The following is a 20519-nucleotide window of genomic DNA, read 5'->3' as shown; positions in this document are numbered from 1 at the left end:
TAACTGGTGGACATTAGTCAATTGTCCCAAGATATTTATTATTTATTTCAATTATTATACCAAAGTCTGGAGTGCATAGCATAAAGTAATGTAAAATAAATCATAAAGTAAGGTAAGGTAAGGGTACTGACACTGTGCAAGAGTAAATGTTAGATTGAATTATGATTTATTGAATTGATTACATCATTATGTAATTCCAACTTTTATATCAATATTTTTGTTTATTCCAGATGACCAATTGGAATGAAAAACAGAGATATTTCTCCATCATTTTGCCTTTTGCCTAGCATTCGTTTGACTCGTTTACAACATCGCCAAAATACCTGAGCGCATGTTCAAAAGGGTAGGTTAGTTTGTTTTGTTCAATTAATGGTTTTCAATTGTTTTAAACAAAAATTCCTGTGACTAACTGTCTATAGCTAATCAAATTATGGATATAATCTACTAAAGTCTTCATGTTAAATTTCTGTGTAATTTTACGAACTAAATAAGTACCCTACCGTGTACCTGTAAACTTACGATTTGCTTGCACGTAAAGATTTTTAGTTTTAACATTTGGTACATATAAAAAATATTAATTAAAAAATAGAGTGTTGCAGCCTAATTTGTTAAAGTATGTACAAATGCCCATAAATATCTTTGTTTTCACTAAAAAAAAATTGAAAATAAACAAGGTCAAATAACAAAATGTGTTTCATTTTTCATTTATTCATCTAATTAATACCGAATAAGCCTAGGAGCCGGAAAAAATATGCAAATTGGCTGTTAACACTGTGCCTTCGCTTTCATGTCTGACGTAATTTAAAAAAAACGAACTGTCATGTTCTAAATCGCTCTTTCCTTATTGGCCATTATCTGTAAAGGGGAGTGGTTCGTCTGATACGTAGTATCTCTTATTAGTTTGTGGCGAAGAACTTTATCAGGTATAGGTTGACATTTTTTATGTTTGTGACGTGTACTAAGTGTCAAAGAGGATAAATAAGGATCAGATGATTCCAGTGCACGGCAAAACAAGTCTGTGGTGGTCGTTTTCCATCCAACTTTCGTGTATGGTGCTCTCGATCCTAACGTCAAACCCTGTTCCTTGATTAACCGGCTTGTTCCTATAACATACCTGTTGGTAATGTGCTACACTCAATGAATATAAAATATTGCAGTATGCAGACTAGATAAATAAAAAATTAAATAAAATAAAAAGAAAAATAAAAATTCAATATTTCTGGTCTCTTGTGTTTGTCGCATCTGGATTTTTTATGGTAGTACTTATTATTATAATTAACAAATCCGCGTTGAAAAACATCCTAAAATGAACAAAGTCTTCAGAATTTTTTTTATTAAAATGTAGAAAAAAATTATTGTGCTCTTGGATAGCTTGATATTTTTTATTTTTTGGACCTAATGGCGCTTTTATAGTTTTCTATCATAACATGAAATATTTAACGAAAAATCATTTACAGGAACGGAAATAGTTTGATTTTATGGGTTTTATGGATTTTTCTCGATTTTCTAAGTTTCTCTAAAACTAAGATAGATATAGCCTGGAGAGTTTTATTAGGAACTTTGTTTGAATATTATCTTTCTAAAAAACACATAAAACGAGGATGTTCGCAACTAAGGTAAAATAACACACTGTGGGGACACTATAAACAAAATTTACGTAGAGTGATTTGGGACTGACCTTGCAAATTGTCCCTATCTACCGACCCAAGTGATCCGGAGAGACTACGGGCTCAACGGCAAGACCACATCTCCGGCACTAGCCCCGAGAGCTAGTAGAGGATAAACTAGACATCTTCCGGTCCTTCCGGCCGCGTAGGAATTTAGGAACTGGAGAGACACCGTTCATTCGGTGTCGGGAAGTGAGCGTGTCTTACAGCTCCGCTACCAATGAGGAGATTTGGTAGTCGACTTAGAGTCGGCGGCTCAGCGGTGGCAACCGTTAGTTGCACAGAGCGCGACGGGAAGTGAGCGTGCCTACAGCTCCGGTACCTATCTGGGAAATAAGAAGGGTGTTGTACGTGCACTCGGGGCGACTAACTTAAGGCACTAGCCTTACAGAGAACCGGATGAAGTCCATGCAAATGTGCTGAACCGGGGTTAGTACCTGATTTAGATGGTCCTTGTGCGAGTGAGCTCGCACAGGTCATAGTGCTCGTCCCGCATAACCAAGAGGGTGATGGGGAGGGGCACTATAAACAAAACTTATGTAGAAAGATATGGGATTGACCTAGCAAATATCAAGGACTCCGATACCTGTTCTTACTAAGTATAACCCCTGGATATTAAACCGGACAATTGGACATTGATTTGCTTTCTGATTTATATAAAATATGGCTGGTTCTGTAAGAATCTGTTGTGTGCCGGCAGCGGCGTGTGGCAAAACACGTAATTGTACTGTTGTTTCATAGACGATTGCATAGGTGACGACGGAATAAAAAACTTGACATTTAATTATGCTACTAAAAGAAAAAAGAAATACATATTTTTATAAACGTGAAATTATTATTTTACGTTGCTCATTCCTTTTATACAAAACGTATAATACGAGTAGGAATGAGCAAGCAAACTAGCTGATTCTGACAAAATTAAAATATAATAATATGTTAGCAGAAAACCATATCTTAATTTTGTCACCATTAGCCGGAAAGGTTGACAATAAGAAAATTTGTTTTTATAAACCAAATCCCTGAGGCATTGTACGTACACCAAAAGATTCAGTCCAACATCTCTATTCACGTTTATTCAATGTACTCTGTGGTAGGTGTATATACATCAGTCCACTATGTAGTCTGTGCATGCATCGTCTATGGCGTAAGTGTACAAGTAGTACTAAAGTAGTAGGTATGTGTGTACAAGTCACTGATATATTGAGATAGCCAGTGTTGTCAGGTCAAATTCCATTAAAAAAATCTTATTTTTCAGAAAAATAAATATTTTTCCTTCAATTTCCCACATTTGACGTTGACACCTGTCAAAAGTTGAAGTTAGTGAACGAGAGCGATGTACAGGATGTAACGTACATACAAACCCAGCAACAAGTGATGGTGGTATAGTTGGTGGAGGTTTTTCACTGTTGCGAAATCTTTTTAAATGTCGTTTTTTTAATAGGTGGCATAAAAAAAGTTCAAAAGATATTTCTACACGTAGTACATAATATCATCATCAACCCATTTATATGTCCCACTTCTGGTCACGGGTCTTCTATCAGACGATGGTTTAGGCCATAGTCCGCCACGCTGGCCCAATGCGGGTTGGGAAACTTCACACATTTTCCGAAGAGTTGTGAACCTTCTTCAACGTGCAGGTTTCATCACGATGTTTTCCTTCACCGAAAAGCTCATGATAAATTTCAAATTAAATTTCGCTCATAAATTCCAAGAAACTCAGAGGTGCGAGCCCGAATTCGAACCCACGACCTTCTGTTTGAAAGGCTATCCACTTTTTTTTTTTGAAAAATTTCCACTATTTGAAATTTTTCAGAAAATTACCCAACAGTAAACATGCGTGATGTCATGATGTGACTGATGAATATTGTTTTTGCCATTTTTTCCGTAAAGGAAAATGCAAATTGTATGACTAATTCAAAAAGATTTTTTCGTAACTGAATTACTAAATCACTACGTTTGGCGGCGGTGTTATGTAAACTTTAGTTTTACATAATCTACAGTTTCATTTCAAGTTTGACACAGAAAAAATGGCGGGTTTTTGAAGTTACGAGTACAGTTTTTCCATCCTCTAAGGTTTTTATAAAGATTATTTTTATTTTACGTATATTATAAAGAAAAAGCGAAGAAAGAAATAGTCTTGAAGGTGGTTAGAACTATATTCGTTATTTTAATCCAAATTACAACAGACTTTATCCTGAAAATTTCACTAATTACTAATTCAAAGTTTTTGTTCAAAGTGATAAAAGATAATATGAAAGTGAAAGTAAAACATAAAGATTGACTCCCGCCGCTTAAAAGACTATTTAAAAAACCCAAATAAATGAACGAAGTTATAGAGAAAGTGATGGAAAATATTATCGAAGATTACGATAAACGAAGACATGGCTCAAAGTAGTTATATCCAAGCCAAGACTATTGATAAAAAAACATTTGACACATTTTTTGCGTACGTATTTTTCGAATCTCGAACTAAAATACCCGTATCGGCCCGTTTTAAGGAATGCCGAGTCAATCTAAGCACGCCGCCTCAAATTGCCTATCCTCTTTGTGGCGGCCATATTTACAGAAACATAATTAAACTTCATGTTTAGGCTGATGGCTTTGCTAAAGCCTCAATAAATTAAAAAAAAAAAAGTGGTTTCACTGGTTTGTGGTTTGTGGGTTCGTGTTCTTGTGTCTCATTTCCACTTCTTTACTCAATTTTTACAAAGAAATACTCCAAGATTTTTCACAATTTGATTTTTAAAATTAATCACTATGCAAGGACCAGCTGTTTTTATGGACATTTCCCTTGAGGATCAAGTAATATAACTTAGACATAACCTAACTTTAATTATTTTCGTGGACGTTGTATACGAAATAATGTAATTGATTTTTGTTTTATTTTATAGGCTCTGGAACTTCGAAGATATTTTAAGAGTCTGGGGGCAGAAATATCTGATGAAAAATCACCAAAAGGCGTTGAGGATGATTTACACAAAATCGTTGGAGTTTGTGACGCATGTTTCAAGGAGACCAACGAAGCTGACATCGAAGCTATTCTGAACAGTGTCGTCTCCATCATGGTATCTGTAAGTGGTCTTATAACTTGTCACTAGTTTTATTGCTAGAATTGTACGAGATTTCCTATCAATATGGCTTAATATATTGTCTGCCCACTATCACCATCACTAATTCTATAAGCTGTTTCAATAAGTGTTAGTCTTATAATTTCCTGTTTGTTTTTTAACTAATTTTCCAATTTTAAAGGAATTATAGACACTGCGGCCAGGTGGTAGGAAAGGGAACACTGAAAAACAACAAATTTAAGTCCTGTGTTCCATTCAGTCGAACTGAAACTTTATATAATAATCATAAGCTTGTTTGTCTTAAAGTAGTGATTTTTAACATACGTTTACAGATACCCTTGGAGAGAGGTGAAAATCTCATCACAGCATTCTGTCAAAGGCTCACAAAAGCTCGTGGATCCAAACTCGGTGTTATTGTTCTACAGTCGTAAGTATATTATTGTTTACATTGTAACTTTAATATTCTCTACATCGTAAGTGGTTTTGTAAAATAAATGAAAGTAGTTTGATAGCAATATAATTAATTAGATTTTAGACTCAGAATGTGTGAAATGAACTCGAACGCTCAAGACAATAGGGCCGAAGGCTCTGAACAAGTATGAACCTGTGCACAAACACTAGCAATTTACAAAGTTTGTCATGGTGTGACCCAATCATATAATGAGTGATGGTAGCATGAAAAAAGAAAGTGCTCTTTAATTTGACTTATATGTGACTTTTTGTTTGTGGTATAGTGTTTTCATTTTGAAAATTGTTGGTTGACAAATATGATCAGTGAAGAAACCTGGACAAATGAATAAATTCGAAAATGAATTATTCACATCATCACCTACTACATGTATTTTTAACCCTTAAAAATACACATTTTTGGCGAGAAATTATGATGGTATGAGGTAGTAAATCACTTTAAATTTCACATCAAATGTAGTCACACAATATTATCATAGAATAGTTGTTTTTTATTTCAAGTAAAATCATTTGATAGTTTTTGAATAATTATAGTTTTTGTGAGCATCTGCAAATATTTTCTTGAGCTGCCATTACATTGCACGAGTCAGGTATATGCAGTGACAGTTGTCAAAAGAGTACAAAGGTTAAAAAGCTTTGCATTATGACCAACCTCTTGTTCTTTTAAATTTTATCACCATTGATCCATTTATGTGTCCAACTGCTGGGCACCAGTCTCCTCTCAGATAATGGTTTAAGCCCTTTATTTAAATTTCATATCTTCTGAAATCGTCTTGTCATGCTTAACAAATTTGACAAAATTTTCAGGCAATATATGAATTTTGCTAAAAAAATTTTTGTGTTTTTCCAGAATTTGGCGACTTTACAACAACTTGGAGCCAAACTCCCCATTGCGGTATCATGTCTACTATCATGTAGTGGAATTGGGAGCTCGCTTTGGTAATGTGCGTGAAATTTTCTCTGGTGTTGAGCAGCTGAAGAAAGAGTTCGCCTCTTGCCCTCCTTCCAATGAACAAATGCAGAAGTTGTACAGACTGTTGCATCAGGTTTTGAAAGATCAGAACAGGTGATTTGTTGTTGCTTTTCCTCTTGTTCACTAAAAATTGTATTGTTTTTCCACCAACTAGAACATGTAAGTTCTAGAACATGTTCTATGTAAGGTATTGCAAAAAATGTGAGAAACATATTTTTTTACATGGAAATCCTCATGGATACCAAAGGTCCGGACCAGATGGTTACATCCAACTCCAGCTGGGAAGGTACCCAGAGGCCTAAGGACTAAAACCTTCTCCCCTTAGGTGTTTCTTCTTCATTATATTTCGAAGGCATTGTTTTGTTTTCTTCTTGTAACATCAATCAATTCTTAATTTGAAAATGACACTTGACTATTTAATTTCTTTTTATTTTAATTCCTTTCATTCTTCAGTGATTGACTAATTGTGATGATGTGTTATTATTATTATTATTTAGTTTATATTATTGTGTGTATGTATTTATGTTCTATGTATTTTGCTGTTTTATCTTATTTATACAGCTTTATATATACTTTATTCTAGCAGTTGTAGTGGGGTTTATGGATAATATTTTTTTTAAATATTCCACATACAGTGGTGGTCGTATAATTAGAAACACTACAAACGGTCCTTGACATTATGTAAGAAACTTCACCGCAATCGTTTTTATTTTGAAATTAAACAATAAATAGGACAACAATAGGTTCAACAATATATTATTTATTAGAAAAACAATATAAATCCCACTACACAAGTGCAGTTTCAATATTACATTACGGACAAACACTTAAATAATTTTTAAGGTATAAATAGTCAATGGGTATAAACAATAATGGACAACTAATTAGAAACAACAACAAGAAAGTTGTAAAAAAACAACATTCTTTTAATTATTAGCAATTAGTATTTTTATTTACGAAATAGCTACTATCCACAGCCTACCAATATTTATAATTAATATTTAGTGGCGTATCCCTTATTTTCAATAACAGCTCTGCAACGACGTGACATTGATTCAATCAATGTCATACATTTTTCTAGGGGGATTGAATTCCATGCTTCAACAAATGCTTCATATAATTCGTTTTGATTTTGTGGTGTTACGTTTGTTTGAGACTTTCTTCTTAACAATATACCACAGATTTTCTATCGGGTTTAAATCCGGATTATTTGCTGGCCAGTCTAAAACGGATATACGCTGTTCACTAAGGAAACATTTGACGCTATTGGCCGTGTGTTTAGGATCATTGTCATGCTGAAAGATCCAGGTTACAGGCAAATGATCGAGAATCATTGTATCCTCTAAAATATTTTTGTACTGCCATTGATCCATTGTTCCTTCAATCTTCCGAAGGGGCCAACTCCACATCTGGAAAAACACCCCCAAACTTTAATGTTTCCGCCACCGTGCTTGACTATGCTCCTTGTGTATTTATAATTAAAAGCACTGTTTACAGGACGTCTAACATAGCGCTTTCCATCTGAATTCACCATGTTTATTTTCGTTTCATCTGAAAATAAAACTTTTTTCCAGTCTCGTACCGTCCAATTAATATATTTTTTGGCGAATAATAATCGCTTCTTTCGATGTTGCTTGGTAAGAAGCGGTACCTTTTGAGAGGTTCTTCCAAACAATTTAGCTTCCACTAATCTTCGGCGTATCAGTCTTGAAGAGACGTTTCTGGGGTCATCAGGCGAAAAAACTTCATTTTTAATCTGGTTTGAGCCTTTAAATGGGTCTTTTTTAGCAACACGAACGATTAGCTTATTTTCTCTGGGAGAGGTTTTTCTTGGCCGAGCCTATCTAAGAACATTTTCAACAGTTCCATGTGTTTTATAGTGATCAATTGCATTAAAAACTTTCTTCACAGAACAACTTAAATGCTCAGCTATTCTTCTGTACGTCCACTATAGATCTAAATGTAAATTAACAATTATTTGCCTAGTTGACGCGTCACAACTTTTATTTTTGCCCATTTTGAACAAAATTAAATTCAGATCAAATTTTGAGTTACCGCCAAATTAATAGAAAACATCAAGAAAGAAATGTTATTCTTCAATTTCAAAACAAGAACGAGCTATAGATGCTTTTTTCAAATGTTTCTAATTAGACGTCCAAGCAGCCAGGGACAGGAAATATACTCGTACATTGTGTAAGACTCATTTTATAATTAAAAGTAAGATATGTTTTGTTTTTATGCATTTAATCATTTTTTATTTGAGTGGCTATGTTATTGCATGATTATTTATTATTGAATTTATATATTTTTCACGAACATTTGTACGTTAAAGTTAAACTTCCCTCAATCATAAGAAGTGTTTCTAATTAAACGACTACCACTGTATATATGTTTCGCGTGTTTTATTGTGTGTTAGAAACAAAACAAGGGCAAAATTTTTTCTTCTTGTTTTGTTTCTTTTTATGGTGTCTGATGCTACTTCTGTACAGAAGCCTATTAGATACGATCTGGAATACTCGCCTGCCAACATTTCGCACAATGTTGAGAGTGTCAACTTTTTGTTTGTCGAGTGTGAGAAACATATTACCACCTATTGGACATTTTTTGGAAAGTTTACAACAGTCATTCAATTAAGATATGTATGAGGGCTGCCTTTTATATTTCAAGATTAGAGAACAATAACAAATATTTATCATAAAAAAATCGCTTTGTAGTATTTCAAAATATACCCCATGAAGATTAGTACACTTAGTGCCCAGTTACACTACGCGAAAATTTTCGCGCGGCTCACGCATTACCACGCTTTCACGTACATTAATGTTCATGATTTAATTCCGTTTTTTGGCTGACATGATTTTTCTCAAAATGTTTGAATACGTTTGCCGCCAAAAATGTCAAACTATGCTAGAGACATGGTTTGCCAGATCACAACACTAGGGTTGCCCAATATAGAAATATTACAACCCTTGTATCATTTGTTTAAAAGGTAATGTACAGGTATTTCCTTTATACTGTTTTTTATTTGCGCACTTTAGGGTAATATAAACTAGTACTTTTTATTATACTGTACTTATAAGAAAGTACAACTGTAAAAAACTGATAACTTTCTATTAAGTATATTAATAATACTAATAATAGTATTCTTTTCCAGTGAACTGGCCTCAAAAGTGATGATAGAACTCCTGGGCACATATACGGATGAGAATGCCTCATATGCACGCGAGGACGCCATCAAATGCATTGTAACGGCATTGGCTGATCCCACCACATTTCTATTGGACCCTCTACTCTCTTTGAAACCTGTGAGATTCCTTGAAGGAGAGCTTATTCACGACCTATTAAATATTTTTGTATCTGAAAAACTGTCTAGTTATCAGGCATTCTATAAGAATCATAAGGAATTTGTACATTCTCAAGGTATTTTTTTGTCTGTATATATTCTTATTGGTACATATTCTTATTTTCATACTGCAATTTTTTTAAAAAGTCATGGCATGAGTACTTATTAGAATGAAACAAGATGTTGATAATGAATGAATAATTTTTTTTAAGACTTTCATTATTTATTATTATTATTTATTTATTTATAAAGCATTGGCTTCAGAGCCATCACCTTAATGGTAACAAACAATCAAGAAACGCACAACGTAATTTACATAAACTAAACATTAATTCGTGTAAAACATGTAACTATTATAACCCGCCATTTGTTAAAATTTTCATTTCTTTTTAAGATTTTTTGGGCAATCTACTTATTGAGTAGGTACTTATTTTATACGAATTGTAGATGCGCCGCCTAAAGTATACTGTTTTTAATAATCAATGTAATTATGATTTTTCAGGCTTAGACCATGATCAGAATGTAAAGAAAATGCGGATATTATCATTTATGCAGATGGCAGAGAGCAATCCTAACATAACTTTTGATGAAATTACCACCGAACTGCAAATTGAAGAGAAAGATGTTGAGGCTTTCATTATTGAAGGTAGATTTAAGTAAATTACTTTTAAACCAAAACGGAGTTAAGATGTTTATTTGAACACATACCTAGTGAATCGTAAATGTGTTGCAGTGCTGAAGACGCGGCTAGTGCGCGCACGCATGGACCAGGCGCAACGCTCGGTGCGCGTGTCGAGCACGATGCACCGCACGTTCGGGCGCGCGCAGTGGCAGCAGCTACGCGGCGTCCTACAGGCCTGGCGCGCCAACGTGCAGCAGGCGCACGAAGCAATGAAATCCGTCGCTGCGGCCCAGATTGAATACAATCAACAACAGTTGAAAGCCTAATATAGGTTTCAAACTGTATTTGTTTAACGCAAATAAAGTTATAATATAAAATGGGAGTTCATTTTTATTATTTCAACTTGCATCATATTTCAGTAGTGTCCGGCCGAGTACTGAATTTATGAATGGATACATATACTGCCATCCCCTGACTAAAACGCGGCAGTATAATCTCTATCAGTATCCTACCATGCCAAGTTTATTTTAAACGTTCACTGAAAAGAAGTTGTCGATCACTTAGAAATGATCGTTAGCTAAATTAAAAAGTCGTACTGTCGTAACTAAATACATACAGTACGTAACTGTACGTATTTAGTTACGTAAATTTATACAGCGGAACACTAGCAAAATCTTCAAATTTATGCAGTTTTTTTTTTCAAATGAATGTCTGGCCGGTTATAGTTTTTAGTTTCAGTTAGTTTTACTATTTTTATAATAAATAATTAGTCGATAGTAACGTTTTGGGTTAGTATCTTGAGCAATTATAGAGCGTACCTTCACCTAATGACAAAGATGATCGATCTTCTGTCAATCTTTCTAATCATAAATTGTACCAAGTAGGTAATAGTCGAAACAAGTGTTGATCCATAGGATAATTTTGTCTCGTACATACTTATGCAATCATCAGGTATTTGGATCAGTCACGGAATCCGTAGGACTAGTCATAACCACCATGTAAACAACTTTCAACTTGCTATGCATAGTGTACCAGTAGTGATATGAATTTATCCAGCTTATCGAGTTCTTAGGTGTTCGCGATTGTTACACATAGGAAATGAAACTATTTTTCCGGATTTAAATCGCGTATATTTGTTTTTTCAAACAAACCGAGCCTGCGAGCATGTCATGGATAAACCTACACATTCAATTAAGTTTGACAAACCCCAGGTCCTTGCAAAAGAAGTCCGTTATCTACTCAGAATGCTGCGAGAGGCCATTGAAATTAAAAAACATCCTAATTTCAACAGGGAAGATGGTTTCGCCGTACCACCAGTTTGGAATCCAGTATTTCCTCTAATGAAAAATTCCAAACAGAGATAAGACTGCAGTACTAATTAATATGTTTTAGTTTATTCTAATTTCTATTATTCATTAATAATAAATTGAACTTAATAAAAACTCATTCAATAAAATAATTTGTAAAACTTAATGTAGCGTAAATTGGAATGTTTTCTTTGTAAAATTAAAAATAAGGTATTTAATTAATAACTATTGTAACTATAGGCAATGAAACTATTTTTCCGGATTTAAATCGCGTATATGTGTTTTTTCAAACAAACCGACGTTTCGAGCCCTTTACAGGTCCCATGGTCACGGTTGACAGTCAACCGTCATGGGACCTGTAAAGGGCCCGATAAAAAAAATGGAGAAAAAGATGAAAAAAAGCTTCCAATAGTGAAATGGGCGCTGATAATTGAAAAGATATTAATGGCATTCAGACTGTTTGCTTAACTATTTGTAGGTTTATCGCTGTTTATATGTTTATCATTTTCTTTGATGGATGGAAAAAAAATTATTCCATAGCGCATAGTCTAAGGGTTTATCGTATAGGCGCCTCTCGTTCTAGTCTACAATAATATTTTGATATTTCATTGATACTTAATTATGTTCAAAGAGGACCATTACATGTGCTATTCGCAATATATGCCAATCACACGTCAATGCTGTCAAACCAAGTTTCCAATTTCTTAAAAGTTAAAGAATCAAAAACAATAATATTTTACTAAATTTTGCAATACCCTGTTTGAAAAGTACCGTGTCGTGTCATGAATTACGACGATGGGTCACCGTACACGCGGCACGTGTTCCACTCGTTCGTGTGCACCACCCTCGTCGTGTTGCTTAGCTTCCAGATATATGACTACTTCTGGCAACCAGATGCCTTGGACACTGATGTCTCTGACGTGAAATATGTTGTTATGCAGCTCACGCGTGGTCTGTCCGAGGTTTATTCGCATTGTGTATTTGTATGGCTATTTTAAGTTATCCGATTGTTTCGGGGGACAAATTGATCAGGATATGTACGTAGTACCTATGTATCACCAAATAAATTGTGTTTCCAACCAAGTTTGCCCAGTTATGAGGAACATATGCAAGGAATATTGTTCCTTAACAATAATAGGTAATAGGACATTTTTTACCAAATGGTACACATAAAGGCATTTTTTTGTGTGAAAATCATGTGCACTCTTGTGTTTTCACTATACCGACTTTAAAATAGTACGTAAATGTGAATTGTGAGATGTGCATGATTATTTCAAAAACTGCAAAACCAATTTAAATGATTTTTTTATAACATATTATATATATGAATATATTGACGAACATGGAAGATATTGGAAGGAAGTGGCCATGAAAAACATTCTCACTTCAAATTGAGAGTGTTATTAAAAAGGCTGCAGTGTGTGGGCCTGTGTGAAAAGATTGGTGAATGTAAGTGAAGTAAGAGAAGTTTTCCAGGTTCGTAATATATGGCGATTGATAGTCTCTGCCTACCCCAAAGGGAATCCAAGGGCATCAGTATAAGTATAAGTTAAACATAGTAGTATAGTAATTTACCAACTATCTAAAGGGCGAACTTACAAGTTATCTGTAGATAATATTTCGACCCGGAAATGCTGTTTTTTAAGGGTTTAAATTAATGTTTACAAGGTAAATCGTAAGCACGAGTTGTTGCGTAGCGAGATTGACCGTATGGCGGCGGTACTCCCTTCAGCAGCGGCGGCGGCGGCGTCGGTACTCCCTTCAGCAGCGGCGGCGGAGGCGGCCAGCAAGTCGACAGCTGAAGCCGCGGTGCAATCTACTTGCAACTACGGAGTACAGGACGCCGCCGGAGATTATGATCGAAAGGTACTGTTAAACATATTCGGTCCCTATCTACTGACCCGTGAGATAATGAGTTCTGGGGAGACTACGGGTTGCCCGGCAAGACAATGGTACGGCGGGCGTTCGGGCCAAGCCCTCCGATAGCGATTCGACGCCTTCACGGGCGTCTCTGATGGACTCGGACTTGGATATGGACTCGCTTTACTAGCGGTCTAGACGAGGGTCTAAGGCGAGGATACACGCGGGACACGTTAGTTGCCCTTTCGTAGGCGGTAGCTATGGCCGGACATTGTCGGAGGACACTGCGATCGGTTTCTCCGGAAGAATTTAGTGGGAACAGCTAGTCACGACAGTTGTTCAACGATAAAAAATCGTCCACGACAGATAGTCGTGATATGGGAATAGGTTAGACACGACAGTCGTCCAACGATAATAAAACGTGACGACATAGTGGGAACGCGCCCATAGGGTTTTCCGGAGAGACTACGGCCTCGACGGCAAGACCAGGGTACAGCGAGCGTCCGGGCCAAGCCCTCCGCCAGTGATACGCCTTTGTTCTCTCGATGGGGTTTGTGGTTAGCTGCAGAGACGGACAAGTTTGTCTGTCCCGGTTGCATGTGTCCGGGGCGTCTGTCTCGTGAGCAGCTAGCGCGTCTTAGTAGCGGTCTAGGTGAGGGCCTGTATGCGAGGAGACGCGCGGGTCACGTGAGTTGCCCTTTAAGTTGGAAGCTATGTCCGGACATTGTCGAAGGATACTGCGACTGGCATCTCCGGCACTAGCCCGGAGAGCTAGTAGAGGAAGCGCTAGATATCCTCCGGTCCCTCCAGTCGCATAGGTTTTTGGGAACTGGAGAGACGCTTCGGAGACGGGAGGTGATCTGGAAAATAGGGAGGATACTGTGCGTGAACCCGGGGCGGCTCACCCGAGGCACCGACAGCTCAGGCTCACAGAGGCTGGTCTGGGGTCAGAACCTGACTGAGAAGGTCCCTGTGCGGGCTTGCTTGCACAGGTTATAGTGTCCTTTCCGTATAACCAAGTGATTGACAGCGAGAGTCACTATAAACAAAACTTATGTAGAAAAAATATATAGGGCATAAAGATGCCTATATGTTCGATTATTTTATAACTGCCTCCGTGGCCGAACGGTTACCACGCCGAACTGCCACGCAGAGGTCCCAGGTTCGATTCCCGGGTCGGGAGAAATATTTGTATGGCCTACATTTATTTCTCTCGTGAGTTTGGGTGTAATTTGTGGTTTTCTATGTGTGTGTCCATGGCACCTGCGACACAGGGTTTTCCCTAGTGCGGGGTTATGTTGAGTGTGTGCGTTATTATTATTATTATTTTATAACCGACTACAAAAAAGGAGAAGTTTTGTCACTTTGACTGTATTGTTTTGGTGTGTATGTTACGTGATTATTCCGACATGTGTTAACCGAATTCGACGATCCTTTTTTACTTGGAAAGGGTCAGTAATGGTCCCAAATTTGAAAAAAAATTCACCTCTAAGGGTGGCATATTAGGGGATGAAGCCGGTTTATTGGATTTCACTGTCCGTTAATTCCACAAACTTTTGTGGTCGGTTTTTGTAAATAAAGTTATTTTGTAAATAATTTATAAATCTTCATCATCACATAATACGCCTTACTGCTGGCACATTCGGCGACCACGTCTAAAAGGTATCACAGAATTTATAAGGCAATTAGTTTTGTAAAGAAACAGAACTCTACTTTTATAGGGGAAAAACTGTGGCTATCGTGTGAACTATATGTTCCCCAGATTAATAAATAATGCCTAAAACTACATATAATTAATTCTGTGGTATATTAAAAATAAAAAGTGTCTCGTTCTAAACTTTCATTATCTTTTAGTTTAAAAAAAAATTAAATTAAGGCAGAATATGACAAAAATCTACTTGAGACATTGATTCATACTATGTAAACGACTCCATTTAAATAGTCGACTTCTGTGTTTAGGTAGTAAACCTTTGATGGTAACTCTTAACTTATTTATAAATATTTGAACGTGGTTTTAATAAACAGGAGTGATGCCGTAATTCGTAGCATTCTTTTTTCGTACGTAGGAAATTCTAGATTCATTTTTCCTACAAAATCGTGTTACTGACACATTTAACACCATGTTAAACACCATGTTAAATGTGTCAGTGTTACTATTAATACGTGTTTTGACGGTGATGTAATGAAACTTGTAAGACATGTGAATAAGGTCCCCCAACCCGCATGTAGCTCCGGTTACGTCGCGCGCACTATAAGTTTCCGGAATGAATAAGAAAAAAATACTATAAATGGTCAGAAATTAATTTGTTGTTTCTCAAAATATTCTCGTTAGCGTTAATGCACTTTTTCATACGAATGAACCAATTTTGAAAACATTTATGCCACGCCTTCGTGACAATCTCTGAAATATATTTTTCATACTCTTCGACAGCGTCTTCAGGTGATGAAAATCGTTGACCGCGTAACCGGTTCTTAATTTTTGAAAATAAATAAAAGTCACAAGGTGCCAGGTTGGGAGTGTACGCGTGATGGCTCATAAGGTCAACGTTGTTCACCTTCAAAAATTTATTCGTCTGCCAGGCCGTGTAAGAACTGGCATTATCGTGGTACAAGATGATACGGCGTTTACGGTTATTTTTACGGAGATTGTCAATAACTTCCGGCAAACAAATGCTCGTGTCTCAATCACTATTCACAGTACAACGATTCTCCAAAGCAACAGTAGCCACGTGTCCAGTTTTATTAAAAAAAGAAGCAATCATCCGCTTAGAGACACTTAGCACGTGCGCCACTTTCGTTGGTTTCGTTCGGCTCATCTCGAAAGACCCATACGCTCGATTGCTACTTTGTTTTGAGATCGTAACTATAAATCCTTGTTTCGTCACCTGTTACTATGTCCCAGACCACATTTGACGCCCTTTCGTTGAATCTGGTAAGCATGGCATTGCACCAAGGGACGCGATCCGTTTTTTCTCAGTCAAATTGTGTGGGACCCACCGAGAGCACAGCTTTTTCACGTACAAATGTTTGTGTAGTATTGATTGTATTTGACTCATGCCTACGCCGAAAGATACCCGAATCTCATGGTATGTCACATGCCTGTCTGTTTTGATCATACGGCGCACAGCATCGATGTTTTTGCTGTTCACAGCAGTGGACAGGCGACCATCACGAAATTCGTCACTGAGATTCACACGACCGCGTTTGAATTCTGCAAACCAGCTATAAATAGTCGTCTTGCATGGTGCTTCATCGCCAAAAGCAGTTTGAAGCCAAGCGAAGCTCAGCTGAGCTGTTACATTACACTTTAATCGTATAAAATCATACTACGACAATTTTTACGAGTGAAATCCATATGATGTAGACAACCAATTTCTAACTGTATTCTACAGCCAAAAAAATTCCATTTTTAAATGTTGTAATTACTTTTTAGATATTGTTTTTGTTAGTGCAGACCGTCCAATTCCGGAAACTTATAGTGCGCCCTAAGTATAAACACACCATTACAAATTGATTTCTTTACATTTTTTATTTTTGTCTATATGCAAGATTTCCGTTTTCTATGCGATGTTGTGCACATATGATTCATCCACGAAGACAATATGTTTGCCTTCGGCCTTCATCGTTTCTATTTTTCGGAAATTTTTGATTTTTATAGGCGAATATCATACTTTTCCATTAGGACTTCCATATTACTTTCGTTTTCTTATTATCGAAACCCATCTCTTGAAAAAATTCTTAATGTCTTCAGACAGTCTCCAAATTGGATAGCCTTAACTAACTTCGCATTAAAAGCTCTCAAACAAGGTAGATCTTTAAAGTGTAAACGAAAATCGTAAACGTAACATGGTTTACGCAAAATAGTAAAAATCGTTTAAATTTAAACTATATTTATTTTTGTTTTCTCTTTTAGGTAATAGAAAAGTATCGGACTTATCTTTTTAAAATTTTGTTTACAGTTCCGACTAAAACAAGTTTTTGGATAACTGTTGTTAAATAAACATTGTTGTCATTTTAAATGCATCGGCTTCATGTAAGAAATACATAAGTACACGCGGTAAATTGCCTGATGTGACTTTAGCAGCTTTTCCACCCCGTTCTCACATAAGTTAAAAATTTGTAAAAATAAAACTACGGCTGTGTACGGTACTTTTGTAACAGGCAGTACACATTTTGTAACAAACATTTATAATTGATTTTCAATATACAGGGTATGTTATCTGAATTACAAATACATATATAAAAAATAAAGAGTAGTAGCTAGATACTCATTATACTTCCAACTTGATCGAGTGCGTCCGGTCTGCACCAACGGTCTGTGCATTACACAGAGGCAACTGATACAAATCCAACGACAACCGAAATAGATAGCAAGATTGCCTAAAGATATTAGTAAAATAATTGTGTGTACCTACTTAAATTAAGAGGTAATGTCTGTATATTAGTTAATAATAATATATTGTTATATTAAAGACTATATTGTTTTACATCCCGTATTTAAAAAAAGTTCCTTTATCTGATGATTATGAATCATGGAATTTTTTTTAGTTCAACTTTTTTTATGAGTACCTAACCATAGTGGCTATTTTTGAAATCGGAATGTCTGAGTTTTTAACCAACTACAAAAAAGGAAGGGGTTCCTAATTCGACTATATTTTTTTGTACGTATGTTACGCAATAACTTATTTGTGTATTTGCACTTGTGAACCGATTTTGATCATTCTTTTTTTTTGGAAAGAAGGTACCTCGATGGTGGTTCCGTTTAAATTTGAAGAATATTTTATTAAATCCACCTCTAAGGATGGCAAACTAGGGGATGAAACCGTTTTCGCGAATTTTCCGGTAACCGATTTCAATAAAACTTGGCAAGTAGACATAATTCCACGTTTAAGACATTTATTCTCACTAAGAATTATAAATAACACACTTACCTGAGAACACAGTAATAGTACATTATGATATAAGTGCGGTAATTTTCAAAGCGTACGTATGTCATACGACGTTTTATAACATATTTGCGAGAAATAAATAAGACTCTGACTTTTTTAAACGAATAAATCTTTAATTACTTGTTAAAGCAGTTATAGAAATTTGAACAATTTTTAAAAGTGATTGTTACGTTGCCAGTTGGCATTTTTAATGTTGTCAAGTTATTATTATTAGTCACAATCTCCCCAGTTTCTCTCTCACTCTCTTGAGTGAAAGTAGGAGAAACGAGACCACAGAGTTCTGCATTCGGTGGCGGCGGCGGAGGCGGTTGCGGCTGCCGCGACGATGGTGGAATGTACGCGTGTGTGCTCGTAGATGGTTGAAAGTCAACACTTGACTCCAAATTTATGTTCCTTGTAATGCGAGAGCTAATTTCTTCTTTATTTCTTATCGAGTCTTCTATGTATCCTTCAGCTACATTGCTTGACCGCCATCCTCCGTGGCGTTTTAGTGTCAATAAGTCCGCACCTGAATCGGCGAGCAATGTAGCCAAGGACCTTCTGAAACTGTGCCCTGTGTATTCATGTGCTTAAGGCAAATTTAAGAAAGTGGCAATTTCTTTCGGCATTGCTCCCAATTTATTAATGCCAATGGGTTGGTTAGTGCATTTTCCATTTTGGTAATTTTGAAAAAATCTGTTGGAATTAGCTTTTGTTGAACGAAGCGCTTCGTATTTCTTCACTACGTCGTAAAAAGGCCCCTGTATTGTGAACGACCTTGGAATTTTATTTTTTGTGTTTTTGACCTGGACAAGAAGAACCCGCCCATGGTTCTCGACATAATTAGTTGTTATGTTTGCCAACTCTTGACGTCTACATGCACCATTTATACCGAATATTAATACAACCTGAAAAGAGGTAAAAAGAACGTATAAACACCTATATTGTAAAGAAATACGAAAGTGAACGAAATTAATAACAATAATTTAGTTTCAACTGACCTTTGTTGCCAAATATCGCCAATCCGGAGCTTCTTTTAGGAACTTCTTGATATTGTCAGCCGAAAATACTTTCGACTTTTTACTTACATGGCCATCTGAGCGTCTTTTTAGAAATGCTATCAAGTTGGAGTATGACTTGATGGAGTATGAACCATGGTTTGTTTTCATAGTGCTTTTTAGCATTGAATAGTAGCACCACAATGAGCTTGACTTATATTTTTGAGAAAGTTCCATGAAATAGGCTAAAAACACATTTTCTGAAAATGAATTTGCATCTTTGCTTGTTTTCCATATGATGAAATTTTGATACGCTTGTAAGTATCTATCGGTCGATTTTTCAGGTAAGAGGCTTAGAGTAGCCTTTTTCGCTGCGTTTAAGACTTGTGGCGGTGTCAAATTCATAAATTCATCACTACTTGACGACATTTTCAAATAAAAACAATACAGCGAAAAGAAAAAGCGCGCGAAATAATTTTTACTTGTCCACAAATTAGCCATGCGCGCGCATCAACGTTTTTTTTTAGGCAAAGGTATAAAAATAGCCAGTATTACTAATAAAGTAAATTAATATTTTTGTGTTTTTGTTACAGATAAATGGTTGTAATTTATTGTCAAAATTAATTAATTGAAAGAATTAAATGTTTATTTACTATATTTTATCTCCCAAAGTAAATTTTATTCATAAAATATTGACCACTTTTCTAACATAAAAACTCTTTGCAAAGATTTAAAAATGTATCGTTCATTTTTAGACGGAGCATAAACCGTGCATGTTACTTTATTAAAAAAAACTCGTGCGTTTTACATTACAATAACGCACTTGTGCGTTTTACATTACAATAACGCACAAGTGCTAATGAAATACATTACGATATTGAAATTGGTGTGATTTCAGCCACTTTACGAGCAAATATGTTATAAAACATATTATTACTTTTTTTCCTTTAGGCTTTCTAAAGGACGGTAGTTCAACTATAAAATAATAAAGTTTTACCCGCATTCTAATAATAATGTAATAACAGACAACACGATCTCAGGTGCTAACTATAAGCGCAACCATGGATGTACTCACAGACTACGCCCACTGCTTGTACTAGATATGGCTCATTATACTAATTAAAATTTTATTTCTTTTTTAGACTTTTACCAAAGGCCACAAATAATAAAAAATGTATATCAATACAGGTGGTGTGTTTACTTTTCTTTTATTAGTGCTAGTAATTTATTTATTTGTTTTAAATTAAATTAATTTAATTTATTTTTTAATAATTAAATTAATTTAATT

General features: G+C 35.7%; 2 protein-coding genes across 2 annotated transcripts in view; both read left to right on the top strand.

Annotated features, from left to right (window-relative positions):
• The first annotated feature begins 4310 nt into the window (after positions 1–4310).
• LOC113235185 (eukaryotic translation initiation factor 3 subunit M) lies at positions 4311–10503 on the top strand. The gene is made up of 7 exons (XM_026470798.1): positions 4311–4469; positions 4559–4738; positions 5068–5162; positions 6054–6269; positions 9328–9593; positions 10019–10162; positions 10250–10503. The coding sequence occupies exons 1-7, from the start codon at positions 4425–4427 to the stop codon at positions 10462–10464; spliced, it is 1161 nt and encodes a 386-aa protein (XP_026326583.1). The 5' UTR covers positions 4311–4424; the 3' UTR covers positions 10465–10503.
• Positions 10504–12202: 1699 nt separating this feature from the next.
• The window catches only part of LOC113235473 (SUN domain-containing protein 1-like), a 12214-nt gene continuing 3897 nt past the window's right edge, over positions 12203–20519 (top strand). The window contains exons 1-2 of the mRNA XM_026471168.1: positions 12203–12407; positions 13114–13311. Of these exons, the coding sequence (XP_026326953.1) occupies positions 12228–12407; positions 13114–13311 (378 nt within the window). The 5' untranslated portion in view covers positions 12203–12227. The remainder of the gene's footprint in view (positions 12408–13113; positions 13312–20519) is intronic.

The sequence above is a fragment of the Hyposmocoma kahamanoa genome, unplaced genomic scaffold (assembly GCF_003589595.1).
Source record: "Hyposmocoma kahamanoa isolate Upper Pololo Valley unplaced genomic scaffold, ASM358959v1 87, whole genome shotgun sequence".
Taxonomy (NCBI): domain Eukaryota; kingdom Metazoa; phylum Arthropoda; class Insecta; order Lepidoptera; family Cosmopterigidae; genus Hyposmocoma; species Hyposmocoma kahamanoa.
The sequence above is the reverse complement of the archived record's forward strand: the minus strand, read 5'-3'. Positions and strand labels throughout refer to the sequence as shown.